A 27,832-nucleotide genomic window follows, 5' to 3' on the forward strand; every position below is an offset into this window, starting at 1 on the left:
GAGGCACATTTTTGTCACAACTAATTCTTATAATGTAGATTTTGTTGATCTTGTTTACACATGCGTATGTATGCGTATACATATTTATGTATACATGTATATGCACGTATGTGTGTATATATGTATGTCTACATATTGGTTTGTTTGTTTTATATGTACAAAAGGTCATTATCATCACCATAATATTCAACAGCCTCTGCATACTTAAAATTTACCTTCAAATCTACGGGTATGAAAGACACTTTACCCAGACGCCCTTCAAATTTTTACCTTGGAGCTCATGAGTCATAATGACTCCCATGCAAATGCCACTTGCTGTGCAGGACTTAATGTTAACGCAATGTGACTGCAAACATTTTCTGAGCAACAGTGGGCTGAAGACAAAGACATATACATTAGGGATGATTCATGCAATATTAATTTGTACACTAACATCTACTTGTAAATACCATGCCCAGTGTACACATAAACCCAATATGATGCATTATTCATGAGTGTTCCATTACTTTATACACAAAACTGAAATAAAGTGTTGGATGACTTGCTAATATGAGAGAAAAACTAAGATGTATAAACTTTTTGTCAGAAATTCGTCGTATCTATAGCATCATATAGCCGAGGTTAATATGTGAAAACATTATAAAGTTAAATAAGGTCACTTCTGAACTCCTAATGTAAAACCCTCAGAAGAATACTAAAGGAAGGCTTTTTGAGCATTCTTTTGAGCAAACATCAACCTAAGATGCCAGCCGTAAAACGTACCATAAGGAAGGAGACAAACTAAGGCCGGCTGAGCATTTATATGCAAAGGCCTGCCCTTTATCCCTCAGTGATGCAGGAATGTGAAGGATGCTGAGCGTCCACCTGATACTGCTCTGCGCCCGGGGGAGGGTCTCCAGTCTCCACTCTGGCTGCCATAATACGGCTCAGCGCATGTAGACAGGCAGGAGGGGGAAGCACATCCTCAGAGAGGTCTGCTGGAAACATGATCATCAGGGGAACCTAAACGCATTCTTCGGATCCTGTCAGATGATTCCACAACTGAGTGCGTTTTGTGCTTTTCTCCAAACGACATAAGCAGAGACCGGCGTCCGGACGAACCGTGCAGAACGACACAAGCCGATATCAGCCGCCGCTACGTGTGAGGCGAGGTCACCGCAGTACCGCGGTAAGATACGCTGAAAAACACAGCGAAACCAGACAGGCTTATTATTATTATTATTTTTAATTCCGTTTGCGTATTTATGCGTAAACACCGACTGTTTACCCTCGGTTATTAAGCAAAGCTTTCCAGCTGCTCCCGGTTGTCAGCGTAGCTTGCGTGCATCCCACTGCCCGTGTGTATCACACTGTCCATCAAGCAAAAATCATAAAAAGCATCTGCAAGAGCAGCAATCCAGAGAGTGGATTGCAGGTCACGGAGACTGGACATTATATTTCTTCGTCATTCCTGGACATTGGCAACATGGACTACAGTAAATGTGGGTTAGTGGAGCAATGCCATGCACCCTGCTACCACCAGGATGCCCCATGTGATTTATATATATTTATAAAATAATTGCTTTTATATTCATTATACGGCGATCTGCATTTTTTTAATCATTTATTTAGATATTTTACGTATAGGTAATTCTTCAGTCACAGTTTTTGTACTTGCAGCAGCTCCCTGCTCTAGACAGAAAATATATATATAAAGGGATGAGTACACATGCAGTAGTAGGCAGGCCTCTAAGCTCCTTTGCAGTTGCACATCATGCTGTAGCTTGATCTGTTTTTGCTATATCGTGTGAGAAGAGAGTAATGTGTCAATTAATTTGTATGTGGCTGTTTTGATGAAAGGACATGCTGTGCTCTGATTTTGAGTTTAAAAAATAACAGTTTAGAAATTAAATAGCTGGTTTTGCTAATTGTGAGCTAATATGAAAATGCTGCAGTAGGAATCAAGAACAAGTGAGCACAGTACGGGCAGGGAGCTTCTATGTAGCTGGTGAAGATGTTTGGATGGTACTATTTAAATGGGTGAATGAGAGAATGGGGTCTCTATAATTGCATTAAGGAACTCTGATTCAAACGCCTTGTGTTCAAACATGAATTATAAATGCCCCTCATTCACCATAACCTCATTCACAATAACCTAACCTCCTGTTCCATCCCTGATTAAATGGGCCAGTAAAAGCTAATGGGAATTTTGGTATTACCTCACATTCCCCATCTGTTGGGTGAGTATCAAGCTACTTAGCCCACATCTTTTTCACCTTGGGAATACACGAGCTATAGTTAGACACATGTTAATAAAAAAAAAGTTAATTTGCAGATGATGACTTTTCAGTATCCTAAGGTAAGAATGGTAGATTCTGGCCTTTTTAAAACAGGTTTGCATAGCTGAAAGTAATGGCCAATGTTAAGTGTTTTGCATGGATGGATGAAACGGATGCCTGGTTATAAAGCTGAACATTAACTGAAGTGGTGAACACTGATATGGCAACTGTATGTGTAGAAAACATGTTATTGTTGAGTGAATATTACAACATCATCCACTTTTCTGTTATTGTTTGCCCAAAGTGACATCCTTGAGGACCAATTCAGTGGTTGCCATATGCTCTCTCAGATGGAATTTGTAAAACCTAATTTGGGGTTTCGCTGGTGTCATGTGATGTGAGACAAGTGCTGAACACCATTGGTGAAGAAAAATAGAGAAAAAGTCTGGAGGGACATAAGGCTAATACATAACAATATATGCACTTTGTTTATTTTAAAATCCTACATACATATGCTATTTAAAGGTGGGCACATATGTCCCCTAAAGTTGATTGTACTTGGTTTGTATCCATAGTTTACAGACTGTCCCATTGTTACACCTTGAGCAGAACATTTTCACCATCTTGGTCATCAAGGGGTAGTCCTGACGACTAAGAAACTGAACAACACTACATGCTTGTATGTTAATGAGTTGGTTATCATACTGAAGAATGCCTTTCTTTAGTCACTTTTTTGGACTTTAGCAATTATAATTTACAAAAACAAACAAACAAAAAAACCCATCATGTTGGATACATTAAGACTTGAAACTAACAGCCAGTTCAAAAGTTCTCCCAGGAAAGCTTTAGCTGAGGTCATAGATTAAAGAAGCTGAGGTTGCTAACCATTGGAAATGATATCATATTTAAGGTACTGTATCAATCTATTATATACAATCTATTATATATTAATGTAGAGAAAACCTGTGATTCATGCAGATATATATATCTATAGTGAAACCAGTGAGGATTTGTGCAAAGCAACCCTTCTATGTTGCCTTACTTAAGTCCAACTTCGTTTTATCTGGCGCTTGTGCAGCTGCTTTATTGTTCTCTTATCGAAATGGGCTAACCTTGCTGTTGACATTATATTTTATACTGATAAAAGAAGCTTATATTTCATTCTATGGATTGCATGTGTGCACTTAGCACTATGAGATGCTTTTTGGACCAATTGGATGCAAGAGACCTCATAACCTCATAAACCATTACAGTTGTGTGTAGATGACCGCACCTTCTTCAGTCATGATTATGATGAAGTGTGTCGAATGACAGTGACTGTCATTCTTACATATGCACTTAAGGCACACCTATACACGTTTATTTATTAAGAAGTCTACATCTTGACAGACCATTTTTAAAACAAAGAAGCCTGCTCAAATTTATCTCATCACTCAAGTCTGTTTTTTGTTTATAGAATTGATATAATCACAGAGTCTGTTTCAAGCTCGGCTACTTGCCATGCTCACTCAGGGTTTCTTAAGTAAACCATGATTTGAGGTGCAGCTTGCTGTGAGAAGAGGAAGTGCTAGCCTTGTCAGTCTGTCTGTTAGTGGGGGAAGAAAGCCATTTTTCACTTTAATGAGACACTGCACTTAAACACAAAGATTCTTTCAGGCAACTCTCATGGTGACGGAGTCAGAGAATACACCTGCATCAAGCAAATCTAAAGAGAGCCATATTAATTAGATGAGCAGTTTGGTGGGTCAAAATGAAGCTGAAAACGAAATAAAACAATGTGTCTAGCAATATGTACCGCACGCTCTAAGTTGAGCTTTAAGTATATGATAGCCTAAAGCAGTTTTGCTCTCTTTGCTCACACTTTATGCCACTTGTAGTGGACTCCAGTAAAATAAGCTAACTCGTTATCCTTGGCTGAGCAGCAGAAGAACGAGTGGCGATGCTGTAATTGCAGTGATTATCATCGCTTGTCCCTGGTTTTACCTATAGTGTGCCCTAGAAGTGTCACTTTCAGTGTCCTCAAACTGCAGGCTGGAGATTACTCTGCTCATTCTCTCATATGGGTGTATAAAAATAACATTTAAAATAATATTAATTGCTAATTTCAAAGCACTGGTGTTTGAGGCTCAGGCCATACTGACATGCTCAATGAGCAAGTCGTTAAAGGTTTATGGTTAGTGTGAGCAGAGAGGTTATGAAAAGCCTCAAACTCGCTATGCTTTAAATAAACACATAGGAGGCATTCTAACATCCTTTTTCTCTTGCTGCAAAATCAGCGTTTTGTCTTGTCGTCCTGGCAGTTTTTCAGTGGGCAGCCCCACACACAAATGAAATCAAATTTGCAAACAGACAGGCCGTGTGATCTGCGTGAAATCAAATTTTCCAACCGACAACTAGCAAAATACAACCTCAGCTGGCTCTCCACACTAAGCATTATGAATGAAGGTGCCTGCAGACATTATATGCTCTCCGAAGACCTACTTTAAACATGAAATCAAGGAGTCATCATAACAGGGAACCGCATGAGCCTCAGATATCAAAGCCATCAATTTTGTATTAATGGCTTAGGAAAGCAGGATTTGAATAGCATGATCATTTAAAATCGAGAGCATGTGAAAAGCACCCATCATTTTTGAATGGGGATTATAAATATTTTCATCACAGTATAATACTACTACTAGTACTACTACTAATAATAATGATGATAATGATAATAATGAACAGATTATTTACTTCAAAACTGCTTAGCTACGGTTCCCAGGGTTGCCTGTTGTGGTATGAATTAATGATTGAATCACACAGTGCTGGGTGATGATGCACTCACATCAAATTTTAATGACGTGCATGTTTCCTCTGTTAGTCAATGGACAGGGCGGCACAGAAAGTGCTTTTGCCTGGAATAAACTGCATGCTCTGAGCATGTCTCGCTTTTCTTTGGACTGAATGTTCAGGGCTGAAAGGACCAAAATACTAAGGCTGAAAAGTTGAAAATGATTGTCTAACTATCTCCGAAGAGACCTTTAAACACATGAAATACAGTATGAATAACTTAGCACATTTCATACATTTTTTATACCTATTATAATTTAACTCAGCCTTTTTAACATTCATAATAATATATTACATTGTGAAAAACCCAACATAATTCTTTAGCGTGTATAACTTCAGTATAACACATTACCTATTTTTATCCATCATTAATATCTTTTTTTTTTTTTTTTTTTTTACCACTGCTTAATAACTACACTTTTCTTAAACCCTCTGAAACAGTATTTTTTATAGATAGACAGCTGGGATTTCTACCAGAAAGCCCCAAGGAGCTCAGCTTCGAGTGTGTTAACCAGGCAGGATAAAATCAAATCTACTAACTGGTTTAAAGTGGCAAAAACATATTACCTGAAATGATCTGTCAGTCTCATTTTAGCTGTATTGTCACCGAATGTCTCCAGAATTGAACTTCTTCTGGAAATGCCAGCCAACAAAATACAGATTTAGGAGTGCTATAAGGACACAGTCTTCTAATTGACATATTATTTACATTTGCCAGTTCTTTCTTTTTAGTAATAAAAATCTTTTTAATTTGTCCCAGTGTTTATAGATTTAAAAGTCTGTCCATTTGGGACTTTAAAACAATATAGCACATAATTGTTTTAGTGGCATATATAAGGCCTATAGAGCCTTTAAGAAGCACACGCACAAATTTAATATCCTTGGTGGGAAATTAATAAGTTCACTGCAATGACAAACCTGTCAGCTAAAATACTGTTAAGTTACTTTGTGACACTATCTTGTTCGGGAAGTGGTTAATTTGGTATCTGTGTTCCTTGAAAAAACAGAAAAACTATGGTGTTTTTCTTGAAGATCTTCCATCTTTATAGACATGCAGTTCAAAACCATTACTGATTACCAAAGTCTCAGATACAAAGGCGTTGCAGTTCTCAGGTCAAAATGCCAGCAGCTGTAAAGCACTTGGAAAACTTGCTCCTACTTCAAGGGGTAAAAGAGGTGTTTTCCAAACCTTGTTCATTTATTTTCCTCACCGCAGCTCAGACGGACTGAGTGAGCTTATCCAGCTGGATAAGGTGACTAATTCATCTCTTCTCCTTGTGCTCTATTAAGCTGCGTTACAGTGGCAAGTGTTAACAATATGCCTTTGTGTCTCACACCTGTGGGCAGTGCAATACCGGTAAAGTAGGAGTGAGTGCGCAAAAAGGCCATGTTTTCTTTCTCTGACTTCAAGACAATAGAATATCATCACTTTTATATCTTTGTGAAAACAGTAAAGAAATAATTCCAACACATTTTGTGTGGTGGTTATTATTGTGTAGGCACATCTGTGGACGGGTACAAGGCCGTGTGTGGTGACAACTTTATTGGACAGTCCTGTTTGTAACCAACACCTTGTTGGAATTGAAGAAGATATGTTTGGTCAGAGATCATTAACGTCTTAACAGTTTTGGCTTGCAGTAGGATGTTATAGAAGAGAGGACTATACAGTATATGAATGCTGGGCATGCACAGTAAAGAGAGCTGCAGATACACGTACTCATTCAGCTGATTAAATGCAATGCATATTCATTTTCTCTGGCGTATTTTACAGATGCAAACCCTACTCATTAACCCTGCCTTTTATTTTGCACTCGTGCATTTCTCATGTGTTTGAGTCATCTGTAAAACATGAGTCATAGAAAAGCTACATTCATTATTGCTTCAGAATATAATACAGTACATACTGCATAACAGTAGGATGGTTAATACGTGTCTAACTATTGTATTTTTGCTTTTTTTTCCAGGTTTTCTCTTGTGATTTGATCCAAAGCTGAGAGTAACCTCAGGCACTGCCAACGACCTCTGTGATCTCTTGATTCAACACTATTATCGGTGTCTTAAATGATGTGTAGGAGAAGGACTGGGTAGAAAACCCCCATAAAGTCAACAGAGAAAAGGAAAAGGAACTAGGATCACATGGTTGGTATGGACTGACGAGTCAGCTGAAAGCAGATCAGTGTGGCTTTGCTTGGAAGTGTAAGTCTTTTATTGCATCTGACCACAGAGCAGGTCAATTATCTTTTAGAGGATCAATTACAATTCAATTCATTAATAGGAAATAATGAAATGATGACTGTGTCCTCTTTGTAGATGAGACTAATTTAATTTCAAATTGTTTCTCCAAATTGATTCTTTCAGTCATTACTATGCAACAGGCAGGGATTTGAGCTGTAAACATGGTTTAAACATTGAGATAAAGATACAATAGGATTCCCACTGTTAGGTTAAACGTCTTTCTGATAAAAAAAAAAAAAAGCTGTTGTAATATGATGTTTCATAAAATCTGTGACAGGTGTATTTTGAAAAGTTGCATTTAAAGATATGGCAGTGATTTCCCCAAACCTGTGAAGCATCATTCTTTTTACTACCTCTGTATAGTAAGGATGTCTTCCATTATGATTGTTATCTGTGAACCCAGAATCTTGACATTTATCTCCTGCAGCTCAACTCCTCTCCTCCCTCTTCTCATCTCATCTCTTCTTTCATGTCTCCTGCCTCTCTGCTGTCACACTTTACTGACATGTGTTTGTGCTCTCATTCCATCCTTTTCCTTGGCGCTTGACAACGGAAGTGGTGGCTGTTTCTGGTATTCGTTTCTTTCTTTTTTTTGCACTGCCTTTGTTCTTCTGTTCCCTGGAAACCAAAAAAATCTTTTTATCCTTTTTATCCTTTCATGCTGAGCACACAATGTGAATCTGTCTTGGAATCTTTATCGATCTGAGGAAACTGAGACACAATTGGATGTAGCTATCTATTTGGATTTTTTTGTTTTTGTTTATGAACAGTTTTTATATTTCTTTTTTTTTTAAAGTTAAGTTTGCAGTAAATACTATCCATATTCTTTAAATGCTGTGTTGGGCACATATATATAGTCATGCACTGCTCTTCTCTAGCACTGCATCTGGCAAACAGCCATAGATGCCCTCTACACAGTGTCATTGATGGAACATGTTGAATAATTTACAAATGCATGCATTTTTCAAAGCAGTAGTGTTTTCAGTAGCAGTAAGCTTTCAGCAGGGTCAGCTCGGTGTACCTGCTATTTGTTAACCAGACATACATACTGCGTAGTTGTAATATAGAGTGTCAACTGTAGTTAAAAAGTAAATAACCCCAATGAAATAGAAGAAAGTGCTATACTTTGTAAGTGTCCAGAGGCAATGTTGATCTGAATGTCATTTGGGGTGAATAATGCTTAAACGAACCATTTATGAGTGAAATGCCCCAACGTCCTTGACATCAAATACATTTTAGACATTCACATTTTCTTTCATAGTACTAATTACAAATGCCAGCATGCTAGCTATCCTCCAAATGGCAGACTATACATTACAGTTGGTTTTAATTGGATCAGTTGGAGGCATTTGGAGAGTGCATTGGGAGGCAATGTAAAGGCACTTGCTGTCATTGGTTATTATGTAGTTAACTATATTTGATTAAATACCTTGAAACCTGTCACAGTATAGCATGTGTAGAGCCCAAATGCAGGAAATGAAGTCAAATGGTATAAAAGAAAAGGGCGGCTTGTGTTGGCTGTTAAAGTGCCAAAACTAAACTAAGACAAAAGTGGGATCAAAGTAGGAAATGAGGGAGACCTCAGCGAAGATTAATGGATGTAAGGAAGGAGGAAATGCAGAGGTTTGCTGTGACTGATGAAGATGTTAGGGATAGGGTGAAATAGAGGGAGATGATCTGCTGTGGCGAGCCTGAAAGAGAGCTGCAGATATGTTAATGCTGTCATTTTGGTCATGTTATAGCATGCTGATGTAAGTACAGTCACAGAGGCTTTAGGCTGTTAGCCTTTAACCACACAGTGGCTAGGCAGGTGGTCATGGTAAACTACACAGTAAACTGCATTTACATGAAAAATCAGTTTATCTGCATGCATTTGACATCGACAGTGTGCTGCTGAAATGGACGGCACAGAAATCAAGTGAAAGGAAAGTCGAGTGTTGACTTTACTAAAGAAAAGAAAAGCTGTATGAGCAGAAACAGATGTGTTTGACTAACCGATTTATGCAGATACTGAATCAGGGTTGAGTAGCACATACTGCATGTGCAACAATAGACATGGTTGACGTCAGCAAATTTAAATAGTAGCATTGTATTAAAGACTGTCTGTTAAAACCTGCTGTAAATGCCAGCTCATGTTGAATAGATTACACAGAAATAAACAGCTGAAATCTATTGTTTGTTTCATACTAGTGTATATATGAGAGTATATATACTAAAGTAACAGAGCAAAAACAGTGACCACAGAGGAAGTGCATGAATGAAATGTTCAGTTTCCGTGTGAACACTCAGAAACTGACTTAAAAGATTTGAGAGATACAAGTGGCCTCACAAGTCAGTCTAATTTGTATGTATCTTTTCTCCTTTTCTCTCCTTTTTTCTGTAGACTCACTCTCCCATAATTATGAATAGCAGCACAGCATCACATTATGGAAACAGGATGACTCAAATAATCTAAAAATCATTATGCTTGCATGAATGGGCATTACAGTTGACAGATATTACAATTTGGGTCTGGGTCAGGACAAATCAATATATAATAATAAAAAAAAAAAATATATATATATATATATATATATATATACATATATATATATATATATATATATATATATATATGTATATGTATATGTGAGGACTTGGGGTGAAACCCTCCATGCATGGTAAGGAGCTTTCTTGTCTTTATGTCAGTGGCTTCTATCTCCTCCTTTGGCCAGCCTATTACCCCAGCAGGGTACCTGATCACGGGCAGGGCGTACGTGTTGATGGCCCGGATCTTGTTCTTACCATTCAGCTGACTCCTCAGGACTTGCCTGACCCTCTGCAGGTACTTGGTGGTTGCAGCCTTTCTAGCGGCCTCTTCATGGTTCCCATTTGCCTGCGGGATCCCCAGGTACTTGTAACTGTCCTCTATGTCTGCAATGTTGCCTTCTGGTAGTTCAATCCCCTCAGTTCTGACTACCTTCCCTCTCTTTGATACCATCCGACTACACTTCTCCAGTCCGAACGACATTACAATGTCATTGCTGTATAGCCTGGTAGTGTGGATCAGTGAATCGATGTCTCGTTCACTCTTGGCATACAGCTTGATGTCATCCATGTACAGGAGGTGGCTGACAACTGCTCCGTTCCGTAGTCGGTATCCGTAGCCAGTCTTGTTAATGATCTCACTGAGGGGGTTCAGGCCTATGCAGAACAGCAGTGGGGACAGAGCATCTCCTTGGTAGATCCCGCACTTGATGGTGACTTGTGCTATGGGCTTGGAGTTGGCCTCTAGTGTTGTACGCCACATCCCCATTGATAGATATATATATATATATATATATATATATATATATATATATATATATATATATATATATATATATATTAGGGGTGCAACGATACACAAAATTCACGGTTCGGTTCGGTTCGATACTTTGGTGTCACGGTTCGATATTTTTTCGATACAAAAAAATGTTCATGCATTTTTAATTTGTCACTTATTAAAATTATAAATATATATTTTAACTCAAAAGTACAGTTTTTAAATTTAACCCTAACCCTTGTGCGTGTTTTTTATTTTGACAGCGAATGCGCACCTGCGGACCACTTATGTGCAGCCCTGGTTATTTAGCTCGTCATATCGCAGCCACAGAAATTCTTTTGTCCATGAAACCATGAAGCTGCACTTTCTTTTTGCCTTATAGTCTGATTTGTCATAACTTCTCCGTTTTGTGGTAAGCTTTTCTTTGGCTGTCACTTCTTCACCCTGACCTGTCTTATTTGGCTCAGCAGAACTGAAATGCTTTTACACGCGCACTCACATAAGCTCAGCGATTCTCTGCGCGATCAACCTCTCACATGTTTAAGCTTGCTGCGGGAGATTTCACTTGTCATGTTTGCATAGTAAGCTAACGATTAATAAGACGATGTCAGAGGAATTGGTGCACAAATTATCATCACTCACAGATCAGTACTGTCGCTCTCTATACACAGTTCGCACGATTGCAAAGTGAAAGCAAAAAAACAAGGGCAAATTCAAACGCGACTTCAATATGTCACATATTGACAGTGGCTCACCGATGCCAATGACATAATTACCCAGCTACATTTCTGAAAGAATGCAAAAGCATTGACATATATTTTTCCTACAATAGCCCGACGGGCAGGGCAGAGATAGATTTTGGTAGCCCGACTGAAAAAATCGCTAGCTCCGGGACGTCGGGCTAGCGATATTGCAAGCCCTGTATCTGATTGAGGAATCACTCATCTTTGGAAAAGAGAGTTTATTACAGAGAAATGGCTCTTTCCAAAATAAAAGCTATACTATCCGCTTCTTCTGGGCTATATTCTCAGCAGCATAAGGAGAATCATGTGCTAACAGCTGTCTAAATGACTCGGCTAAAGTTAGTAGCATGCTTGCTTTTTTTTGTCTGCTTCCACTTGTCTTTGCACTAGGATGATGTCGGCGTAAATGTGCAGTCATATTCGTTGTGTTCCCACTAGTGCTTTCAGGTTAATCTCGTTGAAATGACCTTAACGCCACAACACGGCAAATCTCCGTTAACGAGCTACCGCCGATCGCTCTGTGCATGGGGCTAGACGGCCAACACGTTAACGAGCTAACTGCGCTAACAGACTAGTTCACACCAATGTAATTGAGCATTGCATGGCACATCCAACATACTGTTTTACTTTAGTCCATGACTCGCTTACCTTCAGGGTCATACGTCACATGAAAACCAAAATAATTCCAAACGCCAGATCTGAATGAGGGTGGGGGAGGTGCCCTGCGCTCTTCCTTCTGACTATGCTGTCTGTGTTGAGCGCTCAGTGGATCTGCGCTGGACAGTGCAGCCTAGGCGGAGTAGTCGAACACAGATTCACTGAGCGCTCAACACAGACAGCATCGTCAGAAGGAAAATTGATAAAATAAATTACAAATGTTGTATTGTTCGATACATATGCGTACCGAACCGAAAGCACTGTATCGAACGGTTCAATATCGATACGAATATCGTTGCACCCCTAATATATATATATATATCTATATATATATATATATAGATATATATAGATATATATATATAGATAGATAGATAGATAGATAGATAGATAGATAGATAGATAGATAGATCTTTGTCCTGCTTATCTGAGTCTGGGTCACAGACCCAGCAGTTTAAACAGAGAATCCCAGGCCTCCCTCTCCCAAGGCTACCTACTTCAGCTCATCTGGGTGCGATCCTGAGGCATTCCCAAGGTAACCGAGAGATATAATCTCACTTAGAAGGCACCTGGGAGACATTCTGGAGGAGGAGTACCACCTCCACTGTTAACCCGTTCAGAATGACCGAGCTCCTTATCCTATCACTAGAACTGAGCCCAGACGCCCTTCGGAGGTCGTTCATTTCTGGAACCTCAGTCCTATAGTCACAGCTTGTGGCCGTAGCTGAATCGCCACCTTGGGGAGGTTTTTTACCCTAGTGACCCCAGGAGCTGTGTCGCTTGGGGCAATTTGCTCCTGATAGGCTCTCCCACGGCAGATTGTTCCTGGGTGAGGGGCCAGAAGAAGACAAATTCAGTGAACCCCCATGTAAAGAAAGCAAATAAAGTGAGCAAGTTACCCTGTTCATGAGAGGACCACAAGAGCCCCACCCCAGAGCCATGCCTAGGAAATGTGGACTATCATAAATAATTTTGAAGTTGCTGTATCTATCTACAGAAATCGATAGAAATAAGAAAATCAGATTTTTGTAAAACCTTCATATTATTTTATTCTCTCTGATCTGTGAATATAATAAATTATTTACAAAAAGGTGTTTAACTGACGTCAGATGGTAAGCCTCGAGATGTGATGCTCTGCTTTATTTAAAATATGTTAAATTCTTCACCAGCATTTGCTCAAATAAACAGCAACAATAGGGAACATATTTGTGGTGGCTTCATACAGCTGTTGTTTTATTTAAGAAGACATTGCCTGGCCACATCTGTGAGGATAAATACAAAACTAATTAAGAGTGAAGACAATCATTTTGATAACAGAACTAGGAAATTCTCTTACCCAGGTTAGCAACATTTTTTCTTGCTTTATTTTGTGTTTTCTTTGTTTTATTGTTGGAAATAGATCTTTTAGGATATCATAACTCTAGGAGGGGAGTGATTTGAAGTTTATACTGCTGAAATCCAGCAGGGTCTGTTTCTGCAGCTGCCACACACATTTATTTTCATGTGCTGATCATTGTCTCCTCTGTGCTCACAAAGCAAAGTGGATCACTGATGAATAATGCATACGTGCGTTCTGAATCGTTGCATTACATCATGCATGGATGGGATGATTTGCGTCTGCACTCCCAACATAAGTGATGCAGTATAATTTTATTTCCTGGGAACATTTATGTCAAACAGGTGCTGCAGGTTGAAGTAATCGCACTGCTGCAAGTATTTCATTAAAGAGAAAAAGCAGGCATCTGGAGTGAACGATGCAATGCCTGCTAGGAATGACACAATCATCCATCCATGCTTCCGCTTATCCTTTTCAGGGTCGCGGGGGGTTCTGGAGCATATCCCAGCTGTCATAGGGCGAGAGGCAGGGTACACCCTGGACAGGTTCCCCTTTCTATGAGGGTTAAATGACTGGGTCTACTAATTATGATATATACCGCCAGCCGTAAGGTTAAAAAGTTATAAGCGTGTTTTTGTTATGCTACAGCGTGTCAGTACAGCATATAAGCTGTGCTGTTCCTCTGTTGGTCACACTAGAGTTGCTTATCTTATCTTAAAATTCATTCACACTGTTCTATTTTCCGCTTCTGCTTTTCCCTTTAGTGATACAAAAAGATATGACTTACTGTTTCTTCTTTTTACGATTTTGCTCAAGGTAACAGAGCATTTGACATCTTTTCACAATGAAACTCTTTTCTCCTATTTCCTGGCTATACGGTGTATATACAGGAGCTGCCAGAATATGACAGATATGCAATGACCTGTGCGGTGACCCCCATACGCGCAATATGCCTTACAACATCTAGTTGCGGGATGTACGATGTGAGCGAATGTGACTTGCCTCGTGGGGGAGAGCGGGGAACAGGTGCTGGCACTGTCAGCTTGTTAACACTGGGTAGAGAAGTGGCTCCTTCGGCAGAGTGCTGCACATATGCAACACATTGCCTTTGGCTGTGGGGCGTACATTATGTGCAGGCATGCGTACGTGTGAAAAGGCAGTGAGCGTATGTGCATTGCACACAGTCATGCTTCTGGGCCATTGATTGGGTGGATTTATTTGATTTGTCTTCCTGGGGATTATTCAGGTAAAAAAAATGCACAGTAGCCTCAACTTTCTGTGTAAATGTGTGTCTCGATCATAGGTGTTGTGTAGCGTGTTGCTGCAGAGAGAAATTGAAATACAAACAAAACACAGCCACTTATTTGTTGTCCAATAGTAATTTATAGGTTAGGCATACATTTTGTTTTGGGAACATTGTTAGAGGGTTATTATGTAGCTCAGTTTTCTACAAAAGCTTTGGGAGCCATAGTTATATGAAACCCCCCTTGGGTTATGTGCAAAAAATTCTCTCAAACATCACAAATTAGGCCCCTAGATGACCCATTTCTAGAAGAACTAAATTGACACAATGAATTATTCCATCTAGTCTTGTGGCCTCTATAACAAGTCGGGGAGGTAGAACAGAGGATAAATTAGGACACTCAATTCTTGCTTCTCCCATTTATTCCATCAAAGCCATTTAGACAGATTTGCCCCATTTGCTCAATTTATTCTGTGATTTTTATGCCCTCTCGTTTGGAGGATGGGAAAGAAAGAAGAAATGGATATGATTTTGGAGAAATTGGTACTTTGTAGATAAAAAAGACAGACATAATGTGTTGGAATTAATTTAATTCTGACGAAGTTGTAAGGAATTTGACATACTGTTTTCCTTTTTGCAAGGACACTCGTGGCACTCTGCCCCAAATACATCACTAAAAGCTTTCAGCTATAAAGCCAAAGGAAAGAGTTAGAATATAGTTTAGAGTAAAATTATGGTTCGGCGGAGAAAGAAACGGTGAAAGATGGAGAATATGGGAGAAGGTTCAGTGGGGCAGAGGTGTAACCTATTTAGATGTGCAACATGAACTTACTTTTGTAAAAAAACAAAGTACAGTGAGTACACACGTGTGTCTTGTTGCCGCTAAGCTTTGCATAGTGCTGTACATCAAACAGACCACAGCAAAACAAGATAGTCTCGAACAAATACTGCTTGAGCTCAGCTCCACTGCCAAATCCTCTAGGCCCATAGGGTATATGGTTACTGTCACCTGTGGGTTAAGGCCTCCTCTCTGGTTTGATGTCTGAATATTAGGTTATTTGATGCTGCTCTTTCAAGTCAGCCTGACAGGACAAGACAGCAAGCAGATTTCCCACAAGTACTTTAACTGCTCAGCAGAGAGACATCTTCAAAGCCCAGCTCCCCTTTGTGCCCTCTATGTTTTGTATCCAGCTGTAGGTGCATTTCATGTCGGTTTGGTGCCGTCTAGTGGAGTTTGTATAGAATTGCAGGATTTATTCTGTTATTTTTTGTTTTTTTCTGTTGAAGTGACTGCTTTGGGTTTTTTTTTTTCTTTTATCCACAGTGACAATGGTGTTGTTTCTGATTGGGATCTCAATTCCTGTGAATAATTCTTCTCATGAGAACCAAACTGCAGGTAACTGATGAAACAACTGAGCAATTATATTGTCTAAGAAATAAATGTTAAAGCCAGACTCTAGAAGGATACGATTTTTCTTTTCACATATAAAGGAAAACCAGATAAACTGACTTGAATTCAACGTTACTCGAACTTGTATATCTCGTACCTTATGATTTAATAAACAAACTTAAGACATATATGCTGATCTTTTCTGTTACCCTATATTTTACTCTATTTTATGCACCATTGTCATTTATGGCTTCAGTTACAATTTTTCAAAAAATGTACAAAGTCATGCTGTAAAGAAGAGATTCACATTTCACATAATAATGCTCTTTCTTAAGTTAGATGGACTGAACATTTTCACGTCTGTCTGTCAAATCTTATACTAGCACCAGTTAGATTAGCACAACATTGCACTATTTCTAGACAGTGATTAGTGACTTCCAGTAAAAAATAGTCCAGGAAATGCCCTTAAAACCACTTTACAAATTAATTTGAATTAAATTTAAATAAAACAAGGAAAAAATAAATGGTCAATGAGTGCTCTTTAAAGGTTAAAAAAAACTGATTTCAACCGAAGCTCTGCTTCATGTGCAAATAATGTATTTGCAGTATATTTCTTTATTATAGTCCAAGGTTGTCAAACACACAGTAAGCCCCGGGGGCCAGAATCAGCTGAGCAAAGACTCCAATCTGGCCAGCTGGATGGCTTTGGAAAATGTCAAGGCAAGCATAGATTTTGGACTTTTGACTGTATTTTCATAAGTTTTATAGCTTTTCCTACTCATGAAGATCTCCCCATTGACAAGTAGTTAAGTAATAGATTAATAATAGATAAAAAAAAAAAAAAACAGACAAAATAAAAAACATAAAAAATCAACAATAAAAAAAAATCCATAAGTCACTTTTAGTTTTGAAATTACAGGAGAGTCTGGACAATGAGCTACCAGAACTTTTAAAATGTTTACACTTATATTTATTATTCTTGGTGACACATTTATTTCATTTACTACACCAACATTTATTTATCAAGTAGAAAAACTGAGATGTACTGTTGAAATTGCACTTTTTTTTGTATTAACAAATCTCAGTTATTTTAAATGTGTTGTTAAGTGTCTTCACACTGACAGAAAGGGATCAAAGTGGACTACATGTGGCTCTTGACATCCCAGATATAGTAAATTCCGTAATATGTGATATCTAGATTAAAAGCTTGTTTTGTTGTAAACTAATATATGTTGTTCACTTTGTTTTTTTATCTAGGAAACTCCACCCATCAGGGTGTGCATGTGTTGCCTTCAACACTGGTTTTATCCCTTCTTCTTATCATCGTTGTCCTGCTGACAATCTACTGCCTGCGGTGAATAAATCTGTACATACACATTAACACTTTCTCACTCATTCCAGCTCCCTTTTCACGTGTATGTGCGCGAGCATGAGGGTGAATACATCAGGTTGGGGCATCGGGGTGGGGTGGTTTTTAAATAGGCGGTCAGCAGTGGCTTATGGATAAACAGCTGCTCTTCCACTAAGACAATAAACAAAGACGGCTAGGTCAAGTCACGCCAGAGACACTCATTCACTGACCAGCCAGCTGACAACAACATGAGGAGAAACAGCTTTGGTTCTATGAGATGGTTGATATTGGTTTTGGTATTTGTTGTTTACTTATGTGCTTAGTGGCACCATTGTAGAGATCAAGCTTAGCTCTTTTTTTTCTCTTTAATAGATGGTTGTGCTTTTCTTCACCTCTCACCCTGTCTTTACCGTAGGTTCAAAAACCACAGGAAAGCTCTGGTTACCTCAGTGGATAAAAAAATTCCAAACGGCTTCTTGGAGGAGCAAGGTACGTTGGTGCTGTACTCAATATAACCACTGCATGAAAATATAAAGCAACCTTTTTGCTTTTTAAGCCTTTTTTTTATTTGGTTTATAAATTCAGTCTCTTTATGGACAAGAAAGATTTCACGATCTGGAGTCCAAAGTAGCTGTGAAGGCTCTTACCCTGTAGGGAACCATATGAAGTTTCACTTCAAGTAAAAAAAACGACATAAATAAACAGAAAGGCCAAATTCTGAGTTAAGACAGTTTTGTGCAGCAGGGGCATGTTTATGGCTTAAGAAATCATTTCTGTCATGATATACCCCCTGAAGTAGGAAATCTTAATAGCTATCAGGCTTGTTTTTGCAGGTGCTGTAAGAGCTTGTAATGTTCTCTACAGGGAGACATTAGCAGTCTGACCACCATATATTCTTTTAACCACAGGAGAGCAGACAGTGGTCCTCCTCCCCAGATCTCCTTCACCATCCAAGAGGTACTTCCCTATCCCTTTGGACTCATTGGAGGAGGAGTACCGGATACGCTCTGCAGATGATGGCAAGCTCTTCAGAGAAGAGTTCAATGTAAGCATGCATTTATTTGGTGTGGATTGAGATCTTTGTTCTGCAACCATACAGCAAAAAGTGTACAAAAACAGTACTAAGATTATATGTTAGCAGCCTTTGTACCCGTGGCTTTATTTTTATCTCATGAGGATTGGATTCTCTCTTTATAGTCACTGCCGTGTTACTACCACCATGGGTCCTTTGAGGAGGCGAGCAGAGAGCACAACAGAGAGAAAAACAGATATCCAAATATTTTACCATGTGAGTGAGGATCTATATTCTGCAGCTGGAGACAGTATTTCTGCAAAAGCCCTCTGGCTTGCAGACTTATTGATAGCCAACATAAGGAAACGTGCTGTGGGCTGAAATGAAAATTAAGAACCACTTTTATTTACCTTTTTTCCCCTCTGTTCCACAGACGATCATTCAAGGGTGGTGTTAAGTCATCTCGATGGACACTTGTGCTCAGACTACATAAATGCATCTTACATAGATGTGAGTAGTAATTAGGTTAAGCTATAAAGTGAATAAAATTCCTCATCAAAATGTTCATTCACTACTGTTTTTTTTTCACACATAGGGTTATAAAGAAAAGAACAAATTCATTGCAGCTCAAGGTAAATGCACATTTTCTTTCATCTTACCCAAGTCTATAACCATTTTCACTTTGGTTTTACTACATCTCTTGATTCTGTTTCAGGTCCAAAACCTGAGACAGTGGCTGACTTCTGGCGGATGATTTGGGAACAGAAAACAACAACTATAGTAATGCTGACGAATTTAAAAGAAAGGAAGGAGGTATTCTCTCTCTGCACTGCATTATTCTAAAGAAATCTAAAATCCCTGTGCCTCCGATGCACGTTTAGTGAAAACCCTTTTAAGTTCTCAAGACCCAAAGTCATGGACATAATTTATTCGACCCCCTCTCTTAACTGAGAATCCATGCAAAGTGTCACCCAGCAGATTACTTAGCATCGCATTAAATTTAGCCTCAAAGGGATGATCAATTGAGCGCTCAACAGCAGGTTTGATGGGGCAGAATAGAGGCAATGGGGATCAATGATGAAATAATTGTTGATAAGATCCTAGGAGGCTTCATGATAATTAGTCTGAGAATGTATTTAATGAGTTGAAACGTCATTGTGAAGATCTTATTGACTGAAAGAGTAGCACAAAGTCGCTGTGAGTGCCTTTGAATTTGTAAAAGGCACACATCAAATAGATAGTTTTATATGTAGCTATAGTATGTACAAAAGAGATGCATGTCTATAGCAACAATTGCAAGGACAGATGAGCTCCTATGCATTTTTAGTGGCATTCATTTTCCTTGCAGTACCACAAAAATAATTTGTATTGTTTTTCTCCATTACCAGGAAAAATGTTATCAGTACTGGCCAGAAAAAGGCTGCTGGATGTACGGGAACATCAGGGTGGCGTTAGAGGATGTCATTGTACTAGTGGACTACACCATTAGAAAATTCTGTGTTCAATATGTAAGTAAAATATGTGAATCTACACATACTACAAATGTACTGACAACCTACACGTTAGTCTTACAGGAGCTGCTCAGCCATGTAAACCATGGCATGAAGCACAGAGTGCACAGAGGTTTAGAAACTATTTGTTTTAAAGTCAGCACAGCGCTGGAGTCTTTTACACACTATGCACCTTAGCACTTGCCTTGTAGTAAAACTGTAGCACTTATACGTGATAGCGAAATATCTAGGAGGGAAGAAATTGTACAAAGATTCATGACGAGGTGCTTGATTTTATACAGCCGTGGCTATGGGACTGAAAACACCTGAATTCACAAATTAAGAGGTGTGACCCAATACTTTTGTGCATATAGTGCATAAACACCTGCAAAAGTACTGAAAAACATCTTTGTGGTAATTCCTGCTAGAGTAGGTGTTTCCAGGAGTATATTTCACACACTGGTGTGCGTGTGTGATATGGTTTTGCAGCTGTTAAACACTGTACTGTAAGGAAAGGAAAAATAAACGTACATTGCTGCTTTTATTTAAACATCTACACATGGTTTAAAAGTAATACTGTAATTTTACGAGTTATTCTTAATATTCTTCTTAATTACTGTAATAATGTAACAACCTATGTGTGTAGTTGCTAGATTCTTATTAAATATTGAAGATGAAACTAAGCCGCGGTGAGATGGTGCAAAAATGGTCCCCATGGGGAAATTGGAGCATTTTAGCAAACGTTAATAGGATCCAAAATATAATAAATAAATGAAAAACCAGTATGGAAACATATTAGAGAATATCAAAGGCTATAGATAACAGACACAGCATAAATTATAAATATGTAGGTGTATTTAAAATACAGCGAGAACTGTATTAATATGCAGTGTTTGGCTCCGTCATTTTATCTTTCGAAATTCATACACATACAGTATCTGTATTTTTTCTTGTCTTTTTGACTGTCGAGTTGGATGCCAACTCAGTGTACTGCGAAGCCTTCAGACTCCAAAATTCACTTTGTTCCCTCTCCATCTGAAGCTAGACGAGCACAGATATCCTCTCTGACTCTAAAAACTGTGACTGCTGTAGCTCTTCAGTACAAGCTGACAGACTGGGTGCTTTAACATTCAGCTCTCAGAACACAAAGCAACCAAGTGTTCAAGAGAATGGAATTCTGATCTCTAGAGTATCGAAGAGAAATGAAAGTGAGGCAAAGTGTTTAATAATTACATTCTACCCCAAAAAGCAAAATGACAAGAAAAACAATAAAACTGAAGTTCCTTTTCTAGTAGGTACCAGTTTGTGGTTGACTGGCTTTGTAAAAAATAAAAAGACAGATGACTTATTTGTGCCTTCAAAGCATTATTTATGCACCGATATGAACCTTGTGCGTCTTTGCTTCACAGCAGGGCAGCGATGGTCCCAGAGCTCCCCGGCTGGTCACCCAGCTTCACTTTACCAGCTGGCCAGACTTCGGAGTGCCATTCTCACCCATCGGCATGCTGAAATTCCTCAAGAAGGTCAAAGCTGTCAATCCATCCTACGCTGGACCTATTGTTGTGCACTGCAGGTAAAATGTGCAGTAAAAAGGAAGCCAGAAGAAGGCATCTGAGCACAGTTATATAAATCCGGTGTGAGTTGATGCATTTCATTGTTAGGATGCAGGAAAGACTTTTTCAGTGCTCATAGTTATGAGTAAAGGTAACAAATTTAATAAAAACTACAGTTAAGCCCATTGTGGATGAATAAAAATCCTTGCATAGGGTGTATATATGTTCCCTGACCAACCAGTGTTAAGCCCCACCAAAGAAATCTGCAGCCAACTGTAGCAACTGGTGCAACAGGTGCTCAGGGAGGTGGAACTGTTGTTCTTGAATGGGGCCCATTGAAAAGACCTCAACACCCCACCGTGGAATCCAAGCTCTGTGCTCCCAGAGGTGTCGTCTGCTGAAATGACCCCTGTAAATTTATTAGGGCTGTGCTTGGGCTTCAGAGGTGAAGTACTTCTACATATGGTTGTAGCTGTTCACAATTGACTTGTATGTTAAGAGAAATATAATAACTTGTGCCAAAAAAAAAAAGCGCTTAGAAAATGAAATGTTCAGGTGTTTGTGGTATGTATACATTCACTCCTGTGAAGGCTCTTGCACATGTAAATAGAATGTTACGTTCAACGCTTCCCAACCACATTTTTCGGTGTTCTGTACACTTTGCTGTTTGTTACAGAGAAGACCTTGAGGCTTCTTGTTTGTGTTTCCACAGTGCCGGGGTTGGGCGGACTGGGACATTCATTGTCATTGACAGCATGATCGACATGATGCACATAGAACAGAGAGTGGATGTCTTTGGGTTTGTGAGCAGAATACGAGAACAGCGCTGTCAACTGATCCAGACAGATGTAAGTATTGACCCTCTCCGACCTGTTGTACCTTGGACTGACAGCTCAACTCGCTGCTCTGGTCGTGGCATAAACAAGCGAGGGCATAGGAAACAACAATGTCTGTGATGCAAAAATAGTGGGAAATAGTTTGGCAAACCAAAGCAACTACTTCTATAACTTCGTCTCGTCTTCCTCTTTCTTAGATGCAGTACTCCTTTATCTACCAGGCTCTGCTGGAGTACTATCTGTATGGAGATACAGAGCTAGATGTGTGCTCTCTGGAGGGCCATCTGCAGAGGCTTCACAACACCAGGGCTCCCCACGACAGGCTGGGCCTGGAGGAGGAGTTCAGGGTATGAAGAAAGAAGCTCTCTCTTAAACATTTCAGACAGTAATGAATCGTGCCCATCACCCTGCGCCCTGCATGGGTATATTTTCATGGAAAACTTGCCCAGGGTGCAGCTCTTGGCAGTAGTAACATAAATAACAATGCTTTGGATCAACTAAACTTTATAAGGCACCACCATCTGCCTCATAGAATTTACTGTAGCTCTGTGAAAATTTCACATTTTTGCTACAAAGTATCTTCACAGTTCCCTACACACTAGAAGGAATTATTCCCCAATGCCTCTTCTTCACCTCTTCTTCGTCTCTACCTTAATGTTTTTTGTCCAGCTTCTTGGCTTTTACTTGTTACAAGTATGGAAATGTTCCAGCATCATCTGTTTTTAAAAAGACTCACCAGCTTTATTAGCATTGTACTTTTCTATATGTACTTTTTCATCATTTCCGTCTGTGCGTGTTTTCTCCCATCAGAAGCTGACCAACGTTCGCATAATGAAGGAGAACATGAGAACTGGGAACCTTCCTGCCAACATGAAGAAGAACCGTGTGCTTCAGATCATTCCGTGTAAGGACTCACTCATACTCGGAACAGTTTCATAATACATCACATCTAAGTAACATCAAAGTATCACCCTGCTGGTGATTTTATAGATGCCGTACACAGATATCTGGATAATCAGCTCATGTCTCTGTGATCAGTGACATTTAAATTGGGCTTCTATCTTTACTTTATGTTGCAGTTGGAGTAGGAAAAGTAAGCCTGGGTACAACTTTTTACACTGAAAACAGATATAGACTGCAGCGCGTTTGGCCTTAATAACACAGCTAAAGTTTTAGCTCGGCTAGGATTTTTTTTTTTTTCGTCAGCCCTTTCAAAGTTTTATTTTATTAGGAATCACTTGTGAAAAGTTTCATTTTCCTTTTTTCTGTTTGCAGATGATTTCAACCGAGTAATACTCTCAGTGAAAAGAGGACAGGAGTTCACTGACTACATCAATGCCTCCTTTATTGATGTAAGCACTCCCTCACGACCTCCTGTATAGATTTCCCATAGAAGTATATATAAAGCTCATTGTTTCCTTTACAAACAATGCAAAATATTATGTTTGCTGCACTCTCAAGTGTTGTTTACCAGATGATCTGCCCTCCAGGGCTACAGGCAGAAGGACTATTTTATCGCAACCCAGGGCCCACTGTCTCACACAGTGGAGGACTTCTGGAGGATGGTGTGGGAGTGGAGATGCCATTCAATCGTTATGCTCACCGAACTCAAAGAGAGGGAGCAGGTACAGTATGGTGTTCTTGCAAAAGTACAGGTTGAAAAGCAGAGTTGAACATTTAAACCATGTTTTATTATTCAATTTTTCATATTTATTTTCCATACAGTTTGCATAATTGTCAATGTGTGTTGTGGTTTTGTCTTTATTAATTTTCATGTTACAATAACCAAACACTATATAAACCAGTTAACTGTAGCCTGTTTGCGTTTCCATTTGAACTCTTCAACCAGGAAAAGTGTTACCGGTATTGGCCATCAGAGGGCAGTGTAACATTTGGAGATTATACGGTGGAGCTGACTGGAGATACACAGTGTGAAACCTTCACTCTCAAAGACATGGTTCTCACCTACAGACCAGTGCGTAAGGTTTAATTAAAACACTTAACAATATTAAAATTGACATTTCACTTGAACAAATTTCCCAACCTGTTTTCTTTGTGCTGTTATCATCAAAGCAAATTAAAGTTCATGTCATTTCATTCCATTTACATTTTTTAATTAGATGAAAATAACAATCAGATTTGCCCAACACCAGGAAAAGCAGTCACAACATGTCCGACACTTCCACTTCCACGGATGGCCTGAGATCGGAATACCAGCCGAGGGAAGAGGGATGATTGACATTATTGCCGCTGTGCAGAGGCAGCAGCAGCAGTCTGGAAACCGTCCCATAATTGTGCACTGCAGGTGAGGAACTTCAATTTGAGAATTCTGCAGCGTGGTGCACATCATCAGATGGAAATTATATACACTATATTACACTTTGTGGCTGTCCGCTCATGCTTTTTAATATAACCCGTTTCATTTTCCCTACTTTTTGGTCCTACAAATGTCTGTTACAATAAATTGTACATTTTTCCTCTCCTCGGTAGGCTTGGTGTTCTATGCCTAAACCACTTATGTGATCCCTTATAAAGACTTAGCTGTGAAAGCTTTGATCAGAACCTAGCTTCAGGTGAAGTGATTCTAAAGCAGCATGCCCCTGTGGGATTGATCCAATCCACTGATTCACAGTCAATTAAAACCTCTCAAAGTGAAATCTCCTCTGACTCCCACTATGATTAATCTGATAAGATGAGCTAACGACAGGAAATGGTGTCATCACTCTCTTCTATTCCTTCATCACCACTTGTCTAAGAGGGGCTTTTTAAAGCTTTTTCTCTGTCTCTTGGGAATGGGGCTAACCCGCTGCAATCCCTAACGTCTCTCTACACTTCTCTTCCAAATCGCACATCGCTCTCGCGCTCACTCCTTGTCTCTCTCTGTCTTTCTCCCTCCATCCCACCATCATTGTAAACATTGACTCAGTCAAACACTGAGCTTCTAGACTGATTAGTGTTAGCGTTTGGATTAGCCTCTCTTTAAGTGGGGATAATTATTAGCACCATTACACAGAGGTCACCTTTTTCTCCCGCTAACTTTTTTTAGTTAAATGGAAAAAGGATGTGGTGAGATTACAAGAGTTTCATTGCAGTTTTACTCTTAAAAAATGGTTCCTTTTCTTGTTATTCATCTTCTGCGGTGTGTTTCATAATTATCTGTAAAGTTTTAATGTTCACATTTTATGATGAGATTTCTAATATTTTTGTCCTAATGACCTCAGTGCCGGTGCAGGACGGACGGGCACCTTCATTGCCCTCAGTAACATTCTGGAAAGAGTGAAAGCTGAAGGCCTCCTGGACGTTTTTCAGACAGTCAAGAGTTTACGCATGCAGAGACCACACATGGTTCAGACCGTGGTAGGTGAAAAACTACATAACATCAAACCTGCTGTGCATAAACATGTTTGGAATCATTTCTGCACGGTGACACTTTTTCTTTCGCTTTTCTCTGCAGGAGCAATACGACTTCTGCTACAGAGTGGTCCAGGATTTTGTTGACATTTTCTCAGACTACGCCAATTTCAAATAGTGTAATAATGCTCTGTATGCTGTGTGTCAAATTAACATATGCAATTTTTTCTGAATGTTGTTTTCTAAAGCAAGCAATTGTAGTATTTTGCACATGAGTACAGATTTAAACTAAATGGTGTAATATACTTTAATATAACTGAAAACATGTGGTCTACAAAAAAGTCTGTCTCTTATGAGAATGTTTGATCTTCAAGTACCCCACTGTAAAATGTAGTAATTCAAATTTTACTTAATGGCTTGGATAAATTGTAAAAAAAAAAATTATAATGCAAATATACAACATTTTAGAATTGTTAAAGGGAGTATTAACTGAATTGCAACATTATCAACATTATATATGTGTACATATATATATATATATATATATATATATATATATATGTGTGTGTGTGTGTATGTATGTATATTTTCTTACCTACAAAAATACCCAGTGCATTGTACAGTGCAACAGTTTTCATTTTAGTTACTGAGCACAATGCCTTGAGTTTACATTGTACTTTATGTCGCACACTTAACATGTTTAATTGGTGTGAAAAGCAAAAAAGTGTGTTTCACAAATACAGTAGGATGCAATTAATAATGTTTTTTCTAAAATAACATTGACCAGTATGTGTAACTAGTATTTATGATCTACTTTTATTTCAAAGTAAAACATAAAATTTCAGACAAAATTCATTCTGTTAGACGCTGCAAATTACCTCACTTCTGTCTGGGAATAACTTAACAGCTGCTGCCTGCTGCAATATTATTCAACTTCACCAACTTTCTTTTTGCCTGTGGCAATATTACTTAGTGGATTCGTGCCTGACTCTGCAAAATGTAATTAGCCCACATTGGAACAGGCAGAAAATATTGTATTATTACATGAATTCAAATGTATCATTGCAGTCACATTTTACTTTAAAAAAAAAAATTTTTATACACCTTTTTGCATGTTTGCATAAAGCAGTGCCATACTGATTAGAAGTTCTAGTCGTGAAAGACTTGTCACCAAGTGACACAATTTTAATAAAGATAAGACAGATGTATACTGTATGTTTAATTTAGATATTATATATACATTTTTAAAAAAGCATTGTTTTTCAATGGTGGTCTCATGTATGGATCATCGGCTAACTGTTTGTAGAGACACTTCTCAGAATCTAAATTATATATGTAAGTGTGTAAGAAAAGAGAGGAAAAACACAGTAGAAACAGCTGATAATTGATGCAGCTAAACCTTTTTCATTCACAGGAAGCAAGAAGCGAGAAGAAAGCATTGATCTCAAATAACAATGCTCGGGCAAAATATGAATCATGCACACGCTGGCGTTTTTTGACTGTAATAGCTACAGTTGTCTTGGTTTCATATTTAAATGGCAAAAACAAAGCATATATTTTTGCAAGGCTTCTACTTAATTATTTTTCAACAGTATGCTCGGGAGTTTTGGTGAAGAGCTTTCTACTGTGTTTGTACTTTCATTATTGTAACTTTGTAAGATTGGTTCATTCATGACACACTGATCATTTTCTTCAGTTAATTTAGTATGTACATAAATACTAGTGGCCATTGATCATCACTAAGGTTTACTGCAATGTGGACTTTAATCTTTTGTCATGCAGAAGGAATATTATGAAGTAAGGGTATTGACAGTGAGACCTTGCTGCAGATGTTAGAAATGCACAAGCATCTTGTTTCAGTGATGTTTCTGCCTTTTCCATCTGTATGGATTTGAACATTGTTTTCTGAAAGCTGAATCCAATAAATATTTGATGGTAAGGAACATCGGAGTTCATCTTAATGTTGTCTTTTTGTCTGCCTCTTTACTGCAAGTGCAGTGATGTTTGTTGTTATATTTTTAATGCTGTGTGAACTGTCACGGTGATGTCAGCATATCTGAGCACTTAGCCAACTCCATTAGTAGTATTTTGTCCCATTAGTCAGTGAATGTGTCACACCTGCAGATGGGGATTATAATCCTGACAGCAGCCTTGTACAACACCTATAAAATCCCCCCACTGCCTAATGCGACACATGCTAACAAGGCAAATACAGAGGTGAGTCAGTAGTCACTTAAATTTGTT

The 27,832-nt window shown here is 38.8% G+C and overlaps 1 protein-coding gene across 2 annotated transcripts; it reads left to right on the plus strand.

The window, feature by feature from the left end:
• The first annotated feature begins 794 nt into the window (after window positions 1-794).
• Window positions 795-27,549, plus strand: LOC101480295 (receptor-type tyrosine-protein phosphatase epsilon). Of its 2 annotated transcripts, none has more exons than XM_004551530.4 (21): window positions 795-1,168; window positions 7,052-7,283; window positions 15,930-16,001; window positions 17,253-17,349; window positions 17,762-17,835; window positions 18,255-18,391; window positions 18,544-18,634; window positions 18,792-18,868; window positions 18,954-18,990; window positions 19,074-19,171; window positions 19,747-19,866; window positions 21,258-21,421; window positions 22,114-22,249; window positions 22,435-22,584; window positions 23,048-23,141; window positions 23,513-23,589; window positions 23,728-23,862; window positions 24,087-24,212; window positions 24,391-24,542; window positions 25,459-25,594; window positions 25,692-27,549. In XM_004551530.4, the coding sequence occupies exons 3-21, from the start codon at window positions 15,935-15,937 to the stop codon at window positions 25,764-25,766; spliced, it is 2,043 nt and encodes a 680-aa protein (XP_004551587.1). In that variant the 5' UTR covers window positions 795-1,168; window positions 7,052-7,283; window positions 15,930-15,934; the 3' UTR covers window positions 25,767-27,549. The 2 variants fall into 2 exon arrangements, with proteins under 2 accessions (XP_004551587.1, XP_076747725.1); XM_076891610.1 differs by having other exon boundaries at window positions 7,052-7,226.
• The last annotated feature ends 283 nt before the right edge of the window (window positions 27,550-27,832 follow it).

This window comes from Maylandia zebra, linkage group LG13 (genome assembly GCF_041146795.1).
Source record: "Maylandia zebra isolate NMK-2024a linkage group LG13, Mzebra_GT3a, whole genome shotgun sequence".
Classification (NCBI taxonomy): domain Eukaryota; kingdom Metazoa; phylum Chordata; class Actinopteri; order Cichliformes; family Cichlidae; genus Maylandia; species Maylandia zebra.